Source organism: Natator depressus, chromosome 3, assembly GCF_965152275.1.
Source record: "Natator depressus isolate rNatDep1 chromosome 3, rNatDep2.hap1, whole genome shotgun sequence".
Taxonomy (NCBI): Eukaryota; Metazoa; Chordata; order Testudines; family Cheloniidae; genus Natator; species Natator depressus.
This window is the reverse complement of record NC_134236.1, coordinates 204,370,029-204,386,404: the sequence shown is the minus strand read 5'-3', so window position 1 is coordinate 204,386,404 and position 16,376 is coordinate 204,370,029. Positions and strand designations below refer to the sequence as shown.

The following is a 16,376-nucleotide window of genomic DNA, read 5'->3' as shown; positions in this document are numbered from 1 at the left end:
AATTTCGCATGGAATGGGAATTCTGGGATCTGAACAGCTCTAATTGAGACATTTCATTGCTTTGTTTTGTTTTTTAGTACATGGTGAGAGTTCTCTCCCTCACATGTCCCAGAGTAAATCCAAAAATATGCAGTCAGGAGTGATTCATGCGCTCAATACAGTACAATTTATTCATCTGGTTGTGGATTTTGGCATCCAAAAGATGACATGTCCTTGGAAAGCTCATCAGTAGCAATTACAAGTTTGATAAAAATTGTAGGTGTAGCATTTCTGCCACTAATATAAATGCTGCTGAACCTGTTGTCTGCCTCCTCTCATACAGAAAGCCTGAGCGGCCTGTTGCTATTGAAATCATGATTCTGCCATCCACTGCCACTTCTGAGATTACTGCCTTATGATCTCAGCATCACCACTAATACTGCTGGATCTTTACCAGATCGAGAATGAATCAGTGGATGGAGAAACAGAGGAACCAGAAGGGGTCCTGAACTTGGTTGAGTGGTGTATATGAAACCATGTCTAACATGAAAGAATGAAAGACAATAAAACAAGCTAACGATCAGTCCTGAATTGCTGCAGAGCTGTATAGGCACTTTAGACAGCAGCAGAGGAAAAGGGAACAACTGCTGCTTTTGCCAAGGTCAATTGCTAACCATTCATCTTTCCTTTTGCTGCCACTGGTGTGAACCTTGCTAGCATGTCTAACAACAAGTGACACCGTAACCGTGTCTGGGCCATAACAAAGGCAAAAGTGTCGGGAACAATTCGTGGTTCATGATAAAGATGTGGCCACAGCTGCGTGCACACACACTAACACAAATATAAGCAATTAAAAAAAGACTGATGACATCTAACTACAACCAGATTATTGAGTCATTTTCATGGTAAATCTAAAAATGTATTAACTGAGCAGTATCAGTGAAAATGTAAAGAACGTTGCCATCTTAGTCCATCCCTACTATAGTGATCTTATTCTCCCTCAGTATCTTATTCTTTAGCTGCTATTGGTAATGCACTCTTTATTTTAACTTTACATTTTCTACGTGCCACACCTTTTCCGTAAATCAAAATTAACCTTTCCTGTAAATCAAAACCAATCTCTGATATATTAATAAATCAGAAACTTCACAATCCTCTATGTAGATTGCCATAGGAAAGACTTACCTAGAGAAAAACGTTTCGTACTTGGAACATAGAAACATTGACCTGGAAACTTAAAAAATGTACGAGTTCAAGTAATACATTACTGAGGGGTTTTTTCATCTGGTTCAACCCTATCTTCCTGCACAGGATAGGGAGAACAGACCAGCCAAATAGATAAATGCCAGAATATTTACATGGAAGAGAGCTTTCAGGAGGAGAAATCATACCCCATACAACTGAGGGTCCTTGACAAGATGTAGGTCCAGTCCTGGCTAAGGGAGCGTGAATCCTTTTCAAAGGACTTCACTATTTAAGGAGACACTTAGTAACATGTTCCTCCCCAAAATGAACACAAAAAAACCTTCCACCATTAACTGAAGAGGATGATGTATGCCAGCTAACAAATGTACATGGCATTATGTGGCCCAGTATTCTCATGCAAAACAGCACCTAGCACGGTGGTGTTCTATTCAGTGACTAGAGCTTCTAGCCACTACGGTAATACAAATAACAACAACATTAATTATAATAATAATAATAAAGTGGGCTGGTATCAGACAGCTTGGGAAAAACAACATACTGCCTGAACAAGAGGCAAAAACCTGACTACTGGCAGACATGAAACTGCCCTGACTGCTTGTAGAAATGTAACTTCAAGACCCACAGGGTGGCAATACCAGATTAGTTCACTGGTCCATCTAATCTGATTCTGCCCCTGAAGTGGCTAGTATCTAACGTTTAATAGGCAGGATAGCCTTGTCCTTAATGCATCTCCGCAACTGTGCAATGCTTAATATGTGCAATAAAGTACTTCCTGAAAGAGGGAATCAGTCTTACGCTCTGAAGTATCTGATCTGGTTACTCTCTTATCATTGTTTCAGGCTGCACAACTGAAATTATTATCCATCTTCAAAGACAACATATTTTCTTAAAATAATTTAAGGCTGTAAATGCTCATTTGTTCTTTAGTAAAAAGCCTTATTGGAACCTTGCAATTATATTAAAAACAAATAAAACAAAACAAAACTGGAAGCCAGGAAATTCTAAGTGAGGGTTATATTTACATTTTTGAAAATCTGGTTCCTGTGATTTTCAGGAAGCATTCCCACATCCCCATGTTTATCTGTACACAACTGCTTTGGTACATTAAGGAAGAGGGCTTTCAAAGTCTTTGAAATCAGCTGGAGTGCAGAAGTTGGGAAATACACATGCTGATTGCGAAATTTCTAAAGTTTGTAAAGAGCTCACAAGTGTCTGAGAAGTTCAAAAGATATTGAGTATCTCCAACATGAACCATGCAACAATCCAAAAATAAGCACACAGAACCATATGAATTACCAGACTGGATCATACATGCGGTCCTTCTAGACTAGTGACTCAGACAGTGGCCAGCACCAGATGCTTCAGAGGAATATGCAAGAAATCTGGAATAACCTGCCCATAGGGAAAGTTTCTTCCTAACCCTCAACAGTCAGTATTTGTTTCTGCCCTGAAACGGGGAGGTTTATATCCCTTCCAAAACTCTTGGTTTTTAATTCTTATTATTGTATCTCTGGATATTCTTGCTATCAATATAAATGTCCAATTCTTTTTTGAATCCTGCTAAGCTTTTGGCCTCAGTGTTATCTTGTGGCAGTGATTTCTACAAGTGAATTGTGCGCAGTGTGAAAAAATATTTCCTTTTCACTTTTCAATTTCATTGAACACCCCCTTTGTTCTTGTGTTTGGAGAAAAGGAGAACAGAAGTTTCCAATCAACTTTCTAAATACCATTTTTTATATCTTTATCCCTCTTATTCATCTCCTCTCCAAAGTACACAGTTCCAGTCTTTTCACTTTCCCTTTGTAAGAATTTTCCCATGCCTCTAATGATTTTCCCTGCCCATATCCGAAGCCCTCCCTTTCTGACAGATACTGAAGATTGAAGATATTGAATCAAGGTGACTAGAACTGAATACAGCTATCCTGGTAAGGGCTCACCTTTGATTTACATAATGGCATTGTAATATATACAGTATTATGCTTTATCCCATTTTGCTTTTTCAACTGCTACTGCATATTAAGTGGAGATTTTTCACTGAACAGTCTTCTGTCAAGACCTGGTCTTTTTCTTGAGTTGTTGCAGCTAATTTAGCATCCATTAAGGTGTATGAGTAGTTCAGATTATTCTTTCCTATGTTAATTATTTTACAGTTGTCAACATTAAATTTCATCTGCCATCATGCTGCCAGTTCACAAGCTTGGATACATCCTGTGAAATTACTCTCTGTCTTGTCTAGTCTTGACTCACCTAAATAATTTTGTTTTATCTGCAAATCTTGCCACCATCTGCAAATCATTTATAAATATACTAAACAAGACCGGATCGACTTTGGAACCAGTTGGCACCCCACTGTTAACCTTTTACCATAATGAAAATTTACCATCCACTCCTACTCTTTCTTTTTTGTCTCTTACTCAGTTTCTGTTCCAGGACAGTATTTGGTGCCTCTCATTCCATGACTACTTAGGTTCTTTAGTAGACTTGTGAGGCATTTTATCAAAGACTTTTTAAAAGTCCAAATAAATGATGTCAACTAGTTCTCCACTATTTTATTGACATCATCAAAGAATTCTAATAAAGTCCTGATGCATAACTTTCCTTTGCAGAAGCTGTCTTCAAAAGCACTGGCTCTGACTGAGGACTGCTAAATAAAATAAATTTGCAGTGTCTGTAGGCCAAGGCACTTCTGAAATATGACACTGCAAAAAAGCATCAGAAGACTTCAAAAACACTTTCTCTCATTTTTCAGACACTCATATCCCTGAAATACCTTGTTCAATAAGAGAAAAATTTCCAAAAGCCACACAAAATTCTCTGGAAGGAGACATAAGAAACGGAAATAACCAGGCCTCTTTTCCAAAACAGGGTTTACTGTCTTTTATCATTTGAGAGAAGAATTTTGGAACTGGGCTCTGATTCAAATTCTTAGTCCAAACAACTTCCTCATACCTAACCACAGATGGCACAAGCAGATCAGCTTTATAGAGAATCTCTATAACCATCCCCCTGCTGAGAACTGGTATGGGAATCTCTGTTGTGCGTCGAAGTAGAGTCCAGGCACAGTTTGCCACCCAGGACACGGAAAGTCTAGAGGGGAAAGTCCATAGAGTCTGTTACATTGCCAGGTAAGCAGCCACAAACTAATCAGTGCAGGAATGTCATAACTAGACCCAATTCTACACATAACACATTACTTCAAATATTTGCAATGACCTATGACTAAAAACTGTTTCATGAAATTCAACCAAACTTTACATACACATTCTCCTTTGCCTTCCAAGTAAGTTAGGTAATTTTGAGGCCAAATTAATTTTCCAAGTCCAGGTTTCAGGGGTGCTAAAATTAGGCTTTTTAAAAAAAAGCTGGTTGCAACCTTCATAACACAGCGGCTATCACTCATCTATAATAAAATTTTGGGAGCAGAAAGAAAGTCTCTGAAATACTTTTGCTGTTAGACAGCAATGAATGACTTAGCCAACTTACTGAAAGATTTATATACATACATGTGTGTTAAAGAGCCTTAGTTTTCCAGGTATTCCAGGGCAGCAAATAGAGTAGTTAGGCATAGAATACATACTGTGATAAAAGGAAACAATTTTATTCAGAAAGCAGACTTTGCTCTCATCTTACCTATAAAGATCTTTGATCAATCCCTCCTTCCAGCGAGAACAAAGATTATTAAGGACCCGCTCATGCTGGCCAAACAAACAAATGTAGTTGGAGACAGGGAAGGGCTCCTCTGAAAGGCAGGTAATGGTTTCTACCATACTGTACTGGTTCACATGTATCCTGAAGTAATTCCCTTTTGTTGCATCTCCTGTTATGATTTCCATCCCCTGGAACAAAAATAGTATGAATATTAAGAAAACTATTTAGACTGAGGGGACATTCTAATTGGCACATGTATCGTATCAGCTAACACTGTTGTTACACATCCTGATAGTTACACTAGCTCTTTCTGAAACTAAGAAGATTTTAGTAGCAAATAGCAGCTATAGGAAATGTAGTTTATAAAGCAAGGCGCCTTACTAAAGCTGATGGCACAATCATAGAAATATACGACTGGAAGGGATCTTGAGAGGTCATCTAGTTCAGCCCCCTGATCTGAGGTAAGACCAAGTAAACGAAGACCATTTCTGACAGATGTTTGTGTAATCTATTCTTAAAAACTTCTGACACGGATTCCTTTGGAAGCCTATTCCAGTGCTAAACTACCCTTATAATTAGAAAGTTTTTTCCTAATATCTAATTTTAATCTCCTTTACTGCAGCTTAAGTCCACTACTTCTTGTTCTACCTTCAGTAGACATGGAGAACAATTGATCACTATCCTCTTTAGAGCAGCCCTTACCAAATTTGGACACTGTTATCAGATCTCCATTCCGCCTTCTTTTTTCAAGACTAAACATGCCTAGGTTTTTTAACCTTTCCTCATTGGTCAGGTTTTTTAAACCTTTGATCATTTTTGTTTCCCTCCGCACTCGCTCCAGTTTGTTAATATCTTTCTTAAAGTGTGGAGACTAGACCTGGACACAATGCTCCAGCTGAGGACTCACCAGTGTCCAGCAGAGTGGGACAATTACCTCCCATATCTTACATTCAACACTCATGTTATTACACCCCAGAAAGATATTAGCCTTTTTGCAACTGCATCTCATTGTTCACTCATATTCAATTTGAGATCCACTATAACCCCTAGACCATTTTTCAGCAGTACTATTGCCTAGCCTGTTATTCCCTATTTTGTAGTTGTGCATTTCATTTTTCCTTCCTGAGTGTAGTACTTTGCACCTGTCTTTACTGAATTTCATCTTGTTGATTCAGACCAATTCTCCATATTATCAAGGTCATTTTGAATTCTAATCCTGTCCTCCAAAGTGCTAGCAACCCCTCCAAACATGGTCACAGTCATAAATTTTATAACCGCTCTCTCTAATTCATTATCCATGTCATTAAAAAATATTGACTGTACTAGACCTCAAGACAGACCACTGCAAGATCCAATAGACACATTCCCCCAGACTGACAGCACCCATTGATAACTACTCTTTGAGTACGTGCTTTCAATCAGTTATGCATCCACTTTATAATAATTTCATCTAGACCACGTTTCCCTAATTTGCTTATGAGAAAGTCATGTGGGAATGAGTCAATCATCATGATATATCACATGTATAGCTTCCCATCTATCCACTAGGCCAGTATCCCTGTCAAAGAAGGGAATTAGGCTGGTTTGGCATGATTTGTTCTTGACAAATCCATGTTGCCTATTACTTACACCCTATTAGCCCCTAAGTACGTACAAACTGATTGTTTAATAGTTTGTTCCAGTAACTTTGCATTATTGAAGTTAGTCTATAATTTCCCAGGCTCTCTTTGTTCTTTGTTGGTACTATATTTTCCCTTCTCCAGTTCTCTGGGATCTCAACCATTCTCTATGAGTTCTCAAAGATAATCCAAAGTTGCTTCAGCTAGTTCCTTAAGTATCCTAAGATCAATGTCATTAGGCCCTGTTGACTTGAATACCTCTAACCTATCTAAATGTTCTTTAACCTGTTCTTTCCCTATTTTGGCTTTTGTTCCTTCCCCCTTGTTAATATGAATTGTCTTGAATATTTGGTCACTATTAACCTTTTTAGTGAAGACTGGAGCAAAATAGGCATTAAACAATGTAGCCTGCTTGATGGCATCAGTTATTAGCTCTCCTTCCCCACGAAGCAGAGTACTTACACTTTCCTTCATCTTTTTCTTGCTCCTAATGTATTAATAGAATGTCATCTTATTACCTTTTATATGCCTCTTGCTAGGTGTACCTGAGGCCTTCTGATTTCATGAATTAGCCTTTTTGATTTTGTCCCTGCTAATCCTTTGTATTCCTCTTCAGCAGTCTATCCATGTTTCCACTTTTTGTAGGACTCCCTTTTGATTTTCAGGTCATTAAAGAATTCCTGATGGAGCCACGTTGGCTTCTGACTACTCATCCTATCTTTCCTTTGCCTCAAGATAGCTTGCTGTTGCTTCTTTAATATTGTTGCTTTAAGAAACTACCAGCTCTTCTGAACTCCTTTCTCCCTTAGATTTTCTTTCCATGGGACCTCACCTACCAGGTCTCTGAATTTGTTAAAGTCTGCTTTTTGATGCCCATTGTCCTTAATCTGCTGCACTCACTTCTTCCTTTCCTTAATATCATGAAATCTATCATTTCATGCTCACTTTCACCGAAACTGCCTTCAACTTTTCAGACTCTCAACCATTTCCTCCCTGTTAGTCAGAATGAAGTCTAAAAATGGCCATTTGCCTGCTGTGGCACCTCTTTGAAGTCAGTGGGGACCTATATGGTATAGAAGTCTGCCTGCATGAGATCAATTGGAAGATCCGGACTTAAGCTCTTTTATTTACTTTTAATATCAAAAATAGCTTACAGTAACAAGGGACAGTGGATTAAAAAAACTACTATTATGATGCAAGAATAGCCAAGTCAGTAACCAGACAGAAATAAAAGGAAACTCATTTAGCATTGCTAACAGTATAAGAAAAGACAAAGTCCAGTATTTTAGCATAATTAAATTGCACAAAAATTTAGTGAATTACAAAAGAATGTAAAGGTTAAAACAGGTGCATTGAGCAAATATCTCTTAACCAAGCATTTTGGTTTTCTGCAGCGATTTTGTTGAGCAATGACCTTGATATAAGATTTTTTTTTTCCTGGAATTGATTTGGAATTGCTATTATCCAAAGATAACAATGACCTCACATAAATGTTAAACCACATTAGTAAATATTCTCTTTGGTAAATCACTGTTTATTATTACTTTGATATAGTTGTACTAACTTTAGAAATGCATATTACACTTTTAGCCATCCCAGTCTATAGGGTTAAACTGTATTTATCAACTACAGTATCTAAAATGATACTTTCGTCTTGACAAACTGCAAGAGCAGTTATCATCTAGTCATGCAATTCTTTCACCATATTAATCTGTTCGGGTGCTACATCTATGTAGGTTTTTCTATGACCTCCATCACTGCAGTACTAGAGCACCTCCTAAAATTACAGAGCCAAATCCTCAACTTGTGTAAATCAACATAGTTCTGTGGAAAATAATGATGCTATGTAGATTTACACCAGCTGAGGATCTGGCCCAAAAAGCGTACAAATGAAGGTATACTTATTGAACTCGCTTTTCCTTCTACTCAGCAGAGGATGCTTATTGTTTCTATTTTGCTTGAATTTTGTGAGAAATAAGCCCGCAGAGCAGCCTTTTAAACTGCCAAAAGGTAGTGTGGTCTAGTGGATGGGGCACTATATTGGGACTAGGAAACCTGGTTCTACTCCCAGTTCTACCGTAGACATGCCACGTGACCTTGGATAAATCACTTACCCACTCTCTTTCGGAGATGCAGTCTGTTTGATCTATTTAAATGGTAAATTCTTCATAGCAGGGACTGTTTCTTACTATATTTTTCTAAAATTCCCAGCACTATGTGACCCCAATCCTCGCTGGGGACTCTAGGCTTTACTGTAAGACCACTACAACTGAAATACTAATGGTGTTGGATGTTAATTCTGGTGTGACTGTGCTTTCTTTCACTTAGCCAAAATCAATCAGCTACCGAATGAATGGACAAAAGATAATCATGCATTTTAAACCTCATATGTCTGTTGTGGCCAAATATTTCACAGGTATATTTTGAGCTGTGCTCATGTTCTAGTTTTGTAAAATTAGTTGCTAGGTTACAGCAAGCTCTCTTACTCCCACAGCGTTTTGCTAGTTCTTCTCATTTCTTTCTGCAGTATGTTCTTTGATGATGTACATGAAGTGTTTGGAATGTTTTAAAAGATGTTATCTTTTAAGAGGACTATGAACAAGTCAAAAGGTGCAGTGAAAGAGTTCTAATAATGCTTTTGGTATTTAGAGTAGAGGAGACAATCCTTGTGAGGCCTCCCCCAAAAGGGGCTGTTGTAAGGTTCCTTCTGGATCCATGACACAGAACCCAAAAGAGAGGGGGACCAATGATTTGATTTTCATAGCTTCTTCTAAGTCAGTGGTTCCCAAACTTTAACAGCCCGCGAACCCCTTTCACTAAATTGTGAAATCTCGTGAACCCCCTCCTAAAAATGAACGTTTCCAGGGATTTAAGTTTAAATTTCCTCCGCATTCCGTGGGGCTCCTGCTGCTGGACCCCACTGACCGCCCTGGTCAACTGAGCTCAACTGAGCTCGGGCTGCAGGTCCCGCTGACCACTGGGGCTTGGGCTGCCAGCCCTGCATGGAACGCTGGGGTTCAGGCTGCCGACCCCACTCACGGGGGCAGGGCTCAGGCTGCCAGCCCCAACTGCCCAGCCCCACTCTCCCTGGGGTTCGGGCTGCCAGCTCCGCTGCTGACGGGGGCAGGGCTCGGGCTGCCAGCCCCAACTGCCCAGCCCCGCTCTTTCTGGGGCTCAGGCTGCCAGCCCTGTGCGGAGCGCTGGGGTTCGGGCTGCCAGCTCCCCCGCTGACAGGGGCAGGGCTTGGGCTGCCAGCCCCAACTGCCCAGCCCCGCTCTTTCTGGGGCTCGGGCTGCTAGCCCCGCACTGAGCTCTGGGGCTTGGGCTGCCAGCCCCAACTGCCCTGCCCCGCTCTCCCTGTGGCTCGGGCTGTCTGCCCTGCAACCGGATCTCACCTGTTGCCTCCAATGCCCGGGGTCCTCTGGCCGCCATTAGTGAAATTTTTCTGGCAAACCCCCCTGTAACGTTCTGCAAACCCCAGTTTGGGAACCACCGTTCTAAGTCTATCTCTCCCCTTTAAATTCTCTCTTCTTACTAAGGATCTCTGAACTTAGGGAACCAAAAACCCCTGAAAAGCTATGGGGGTTCTGTTGGCCTCATGCCATGAGTGAAGGTCTTGCACAGATGGTATCTTAGAGAATCAGTCCTTTTAGGTTGTCTGTGTGTATATTGTATTTGTAGTATGCCTGTGAATTTAGGTTTCTGGTAAATGAAAAGCTGAAAATGCCTTAAAGACACTGGTAATAAGGAATCACAGTTCATGGATCTATTGATAAAAGCCCTGATTCAGGAAAGCTTTTAAGCATATACTTAAGTCCATCATTATTCAGGACATTACTCAAGCACATGGTACTTAAGTAATGTCCTGAATAAGAATGCGTTCATGAATCAAGGGCAAAGCAAAGAAAAATTCCGTAATAATACTTACATAATTAGGCTGTGCAATTTGTACATCCAAGCGTGTAGGGATTCCTGGTTTGGAAATATGCAAGTAATTATAACCTCCAGGAAGAACACCTCCTACCACAGAGAAAACAGCTAAGATTAATATCTTTGTTAATGTTGTAAATCACAATTTATTTATTCAGCCATAAAACAAAACAAGCAAGTTTGACCCAAGTCACATGTTATTTACTAAAGAACTCCTCAGAGAAAAGGAAAATGTTGCTTTTTGATGGCATTCATACTGTGTATGTTTTTGTATTTTTGTGTATTTCAGTGCAATACTCACACTGGGCCAGATTCTGATCCCAGTTATATTGGTGTTAAAATGGAATATAGCTACTGATTTCAGTGGAATTATTCCAGATTTACAACCGTGTAAATGACATCATAATCTGGTCCATTATTAGTAAATAATATATTATTTATATTTCTTTTGGTAACTGGTAAGATGTAGTACGCAACTAAAGACAAACTACGGACAGTGCATCTCAAAGGACACATTTTCAAAGATATGTGCAGCATGTAACTCTTGCAAATAACATACACAAAATAACACAAATATACATCAACAAAGCAATGGATTTGTGCATATATATTGCGATATCCTGTCCCTTTAAATGTTTGGACACACTACACTTCCCCCTTCCCAGTGGCCTCACTTTTGTGTTGGTTTTAGTTTTGCTGCCAGAATGATAAAGCTACCATCATAGCAGACAGCTGTGTTTCTATCCGTGCCTTCTGTGTCTATCTCCTTCTCTGCTCGGTCCAAATATAACATATTGGTTATAAGGACCTGCTATCCCACGAGTGTCCAGTGCTCCCATTTCCTTAACAAGAAGAAGAAAAAGTAAACAGATAATATTTTAAGAAAGGAAAAAACTTCTCCTAGAAACAAGGTGGCAGACTGCTGCTGCATTGTGCTTCAGGCATAGCTGGAACCAGCCAGCTAGAGAGGAGGAAGTAGGCAATTAGAAGTAGAACAAAGGAAGAGGTTTCTGCCATTGCTGCTGAGTTGCCAGAATTGTTTAAACAGAGCAGTGATGGGTAGGGTTGCCAACCCTCCAGGACTGGTCTGGAGTCTCTGGGATTAAAGATGAATCTGTAATTAAAGATTATGTCATGTGATGAAATCTCCAGGAATACACCCAACCAACACTGGCAACCCTAGTGATGGGGAAACAAGCAGCCATCTTGCCTGAACCATGTGCACCAGGCAGGGAGACAGATTTATCCTGCACTGAGGGCTTCACCCAGCAGAGGGTGCCCAACTGCAGCCAAAGGAAGAATTCTGCATTCTGCAGTGTAGGCACTCAGCAAGCAGAGGTTGATCAAGCACAGATAGCACTCTCGTCAACCCAAAGAAACTTCCAATGAGGTGTTTTATCTCAGTTTGATGTATTGGTTACCCATTACTAGCACAGACTTCAACAAAGAAAGTGCCAAGGTTGATGCTCTCTCTTGTGAAGGGAATGGTAATAAAAGGTACAGTGTTAGGACATAAGAATCCCCAGTTTACACAGTTCGTGTCAGGTCAATGTGAATTATCTGTGAATCATGGTTGCATCTTACGGGGAATGCGAGTGATCTTCCCAGAATCACTTCAACCTCTGGTTTTAGAAGGTCATCACAAAGATCATTGTGGCATTGTTTGGATGAAGACAATAGCCTAGAGTCATGTCTGCTGGCCAAGGATCAACAAAGACGTTGAGAGGAAGATCAAGTGCTATGCTATGTGTTAGCAAATTCAGCATGATCCTGGCCCAGTTCATCTATATCCTTGGTCTTGGCCTCAGACTCCTTGGACACGTATTCACATGGACTTTGCTGGACCATGAGAAGGTTACATGCTTTTGGTTGTAGTCGATGCCAATTTGAAATGGCCATAAGTTTTCAGAATGACTTCTACTACAGCTACCAAGACCATTGGACACCTTTGTACCTTGTTTAATCAATTTGGTTTATTGTTACAGTTGGTGAGTGACAACTGACCTCAATTGTGTTCTGGAGAATTTCAGAGGTCCCTAGCTTCAAATGGAATGATCACATATGCTCTGTTCCATACCATCCTGCAACAAATGGACTACCAGAACATTTTGTACAGACACTTAACCATGCCTTAAGACCTAACAAATGTATTTTGAGTCATCAGCAGAAATTGGACAATTTCTTGCTTGTCTACAGAAATGCCCCACATGCCACTATCCAGGAGTCACCTGCAACTCTTTTCTTGAAGCGATCTTTGCATATCTGTTGGGACCTGCTACATCCTGATGGTGCCTCTGGTGCAGCCAAATCCCAAGCTGTGCATATTGATCAATGACGTGAGACTTGTCAGAATTCTTTTGAAGCAGGAGACTTAGTGTGGACTTGCAAATATGGTTGTGGAATGAAATGGGTACCTGGAGATCTTGTAAAATGCATGGGATCTGTTTTGTAAGTGTTGAAACTATCCAGTGGTACTCTATGGATTGACATATGGATCAATTGCAGTCTCAGCAAGTACCAAAATCCGAGCATGTTCCAGTAAGATTTTCTGTTCCTTTGATTGAATCATCTCCAGTTAAAACTACTAATTTTGATGGCTTGGTGGAAAAAACTTTGGTATCTGGTCTAGCTGATTCCTTACCAGGTCCAATTGATTCCTTATCATCAGCTGTTCCTGTTGTTCAGCACACTGCCCCACCACCATCACCATGTTATCACAAAAGAGTGTGAACATCGGTGGTGCATCTGAATTTATAAATAGCTTAGTTAGTGATTTGCTATTCCAGGGCAGAATAATCCCATGCAATTTAAAAGTCTGAGGTAGGCCACCTGTAACCTCTAACTAGGTTATAGAGTGTTTTTTGTTAGTCATGTAAATGATAATGTATATATGTTTGTGAAGTTCTTTAAAGTAGGGTGGAGGAATGTGATGTCCTGTCCCTTTAAACATTTGGGCGCTCTGCACTCCCCTTGCCCCAGTGAAAAGCCTCACTTTCCCATTGGTTTCCGTTTTGCTGCCAGAACAATAAATCTACCACCACAGCAGACAGCTGTTTTTCTATCTGCTCCCTCTGTGACTATCTCCTTCTCTGCCGGTCCAATTATAACATATATCAGACATACTACATGTGCAAATAGATCAGAGGACACATTATACTTGCAATTACTCCATTTGCATACACTACTGTGATTTTTTATGGGCCCAAAGGCCTGCACGCATTGGCTGAAATCATGCCTGTACATAGGGCTAACACCACAGGCTCTGTGAACCAGTTAACTCAGACTTGAGTGCTAGTGCTGGCTCTCTGTGTAGGGGTGAATTTCACACAATGTGGTTGATCCATTGCAAAGGATTTTGAAAGTTTGGCCCCCAAAATGTCAGCTACCCAGTTTGTTTCAGATTAACTATATTTTGGAAATCTCACAAGTCTGAGTGTTTTTTTACAAAATTTCTGTTACCTGCAGGATTTGGCTCGATGTGAAATAACATGAGAATAGAATTTCTTGGTATATTCTGAACCTTCTGTTTTGGGACTAAACCAGGAAGTTCAGAGACACACTAAAATGTAACCTTCTATGTGTTACTAGGAATCATTTACCAGCAGATTTCAGCATCAAAACTGATTCCTTTGGGGCAAGATTAGAGAAAAAGTTGTTATTTTATTGAACTTGTTGGCTCCGTCCCTAATAAGAACAAGGATAAATCACAGATAGAAAGAAACTGAGTTGTTTCATAAGAGTTTGTTGCTGACAATTAGATCATGAATATGAAATTCTCAGAAAATTCAATCAGTCAAAGGCAGTGGTGAGCTGGAGCCGGTTTGCACCGGTTCGCTAGAACCGGTTGTTAAATTTAGAAGGCCTTTTAGAACCGGTTGTTCTGCGAGGGACAACCGGTTCTAAAAGGGCTTCTAAATTTAACTTGGCAAAAGTGGCGCCTTAGGTGCCGACTCCACGGGTGCTCCAGCCCTGGAGCCCCCACGGGGAAAATTTGGTGGGTGCAGAGCACCCACCGGCAGCTCCCCGCCCCACCTCACCTCTGCTGTGCCTCCATCTCCTCCCCTGAATGCGCTGCCCCGCTCTGCTTCTCCGCTCCCCCCCCCCCCGGCTTCCCGCAAATCAGCTGTTCGCGCAGGAAGCCGGGGCAGGCTGAGAAGCAAGCCGCAGCTTCCCGCTCAGGCCCAGGGAGGCAGATCAGAGGTGAGCTCGGGCGGGGGGGGGCGTGAGGAAGGCCGTCCGCGCCACAGCAGGTAAGCCGGGGGGGGGGGCGTGCAGGGGAACCGCTCCCCACCCCAGCTCACCTCCACCACCCTCGGCCTGAGCAGGAAGCCGCGGCCTGCTTCTCAGCCCTCCCTGGCTTCCCGCCAAACAGCTGATTCACGGGAAGTCGGGGGTGGGGGGGTCGCGGAGAAGCAGAGCGGGGAGGTGGGTTCAGGGGAGGAGGCAGAGCAGAGGTGAGGTGGGGCTGGGTGCGGGGTGGGGAGCTGCCACTGGGCACCCACCAATTTTTCCCCGTGGGTGCTCCAGCCCCGGAGCACCCAGGGAGTCGGCGCCTAAGGCGCCACTTTTGATGTGATCAGTAGGGGGAGTGGCCGCTCCCCTGGCTCCCCCCCAGCTATGCTCCCCCACCCCTAGGAGCCAGAGGGACCTGCCGGATGCTTCCTGGGAGCTGCCCCAGGTAAGCACCGCCGGGACTCCCCACCTCGCCCCCCGGCAGGTGCCTCTGGCTCTTAGGGGTGGGGTGGGCACCCACTATGGTGGCCCACGAGACCCTCCTGTCTGGTTCTGGGGGCAGTCAGGGGACAGGGGAGGGGGGTGGATGGGGCAGGGGCATCAAGGAATGTGGGGGGTTGGATGGGGCAGGAGTCCCGGGGGGCAGGGGTGGGCAATGACCCCCTCGTGGGGTGAGGAGGGAACCCATTGTTAAGATTTTGGCAGCTCATCACTGGTCAAAGGTGTAAACTGCAAGGTTGGGAGAGGCAAATCTGAAAGATTTCAGGTACTGTAGGCTAAAAACTTGTATGTGTTGTTACAAGCTAAGTATAAGTGGTCTAATTAGCTGCACTACATGTTCTCATCAAACAGTGTTAAGCTAGACACACCTTTATCATCAAGAAGTGAGTCTAAGGATAGAGATGAAGAATTAACAGCAAACAAATGGAACAGAGAACAAGTTTGATGGTAGTGAAAGTGTGAGGACATGGAGTCTTCCTTCACTAGCGTGGTTAACTATAAATAAAGTAACATTACACCTGCTGCAGGTACCCATCAGCTCAGGTGTACAGCATAAAATTTACTACAGTTCAACAATTTGTTACTTAATATTTACTTATACAAAAAATACCAACAATAATAATATAATTCATGCCATACTATGGCATTTTGTACTACAGAAGAAAGTATTGAAGAAAACATAGAAGTGTAACAGACTGAAGAATTTGTTTTTGACACACCTTGAATTTTACATCCCTTGTACATAGGGATGAGTCTATCCAGATCTTCTGGTGGCTCAGAAACTGGCTCAAGAGTTGGATCAAAGAGATTCAGCATAGCTGCAGCAAGCTGGAAACCGATCTCTTTCGAACTGAAATTGCTGTGTGTCCATTCATTTGCATAATATATATTGGAGAACTTGGTTAAAGGACCTGCTGCTCTGATACTAACGTCATTAGTATGGAAGTTGGCATCAATAACAAGTCTTCCATCATAAACAAGGCACGCGTCATTAATCGCCTTGAAGGCTTCATAATCCACTCCCTTGTTGGAAAAGTTAAAGAATGCCTAAAAAGATGTAATAAGTGTAGGTCATACTACATTAGTCATTGTCTAATACAATAAATGAGGTTGTGTGACTCATTATTTCATGTGATTTATTTATTTTACAAACTACAGCACAAAATACAACATGACTTTGTATACCCTGATGTGGCCTATTGACCAAATTTTGAGATTAATTAAAAGTAAAAGGGACCCAAAGAGCTGAGATTTATTGAA

At 41.6% G+C, this 16,376-nt stretch overlaps 1 protein-coding gene across 1 annotated transcript in view; it reads right to left on the bottom strand.

The window, feature by feature from the left end:
* The window catches only part of CFAP61 (cilia and flagella associated protein 61), a 208,419-nt gene that overhangs the window by 33,167 nt on the left and 158,876 nt on the right, over positions 1-16,376 (bottom strand). Inside the window, exons 23-25 of the mRNA XM_074949735.1 lie at positions 15,836-16,163; positions 10,381-10,472; positions 4,816-5,021 (exon numbers count right to left, since the gene is read on the bottom strand). Coding sequence (XP_074805836.1) covers positions 4,816-5,021; positions 10,381-10,472; positions 15,836-16,163 — 626 coding nt within the window. The remainder of the gene's footprint in view (positions 1-4,815; positions 5,022-10,380; positions 10,473-15,835; positions 16,164-16,376) is intronic.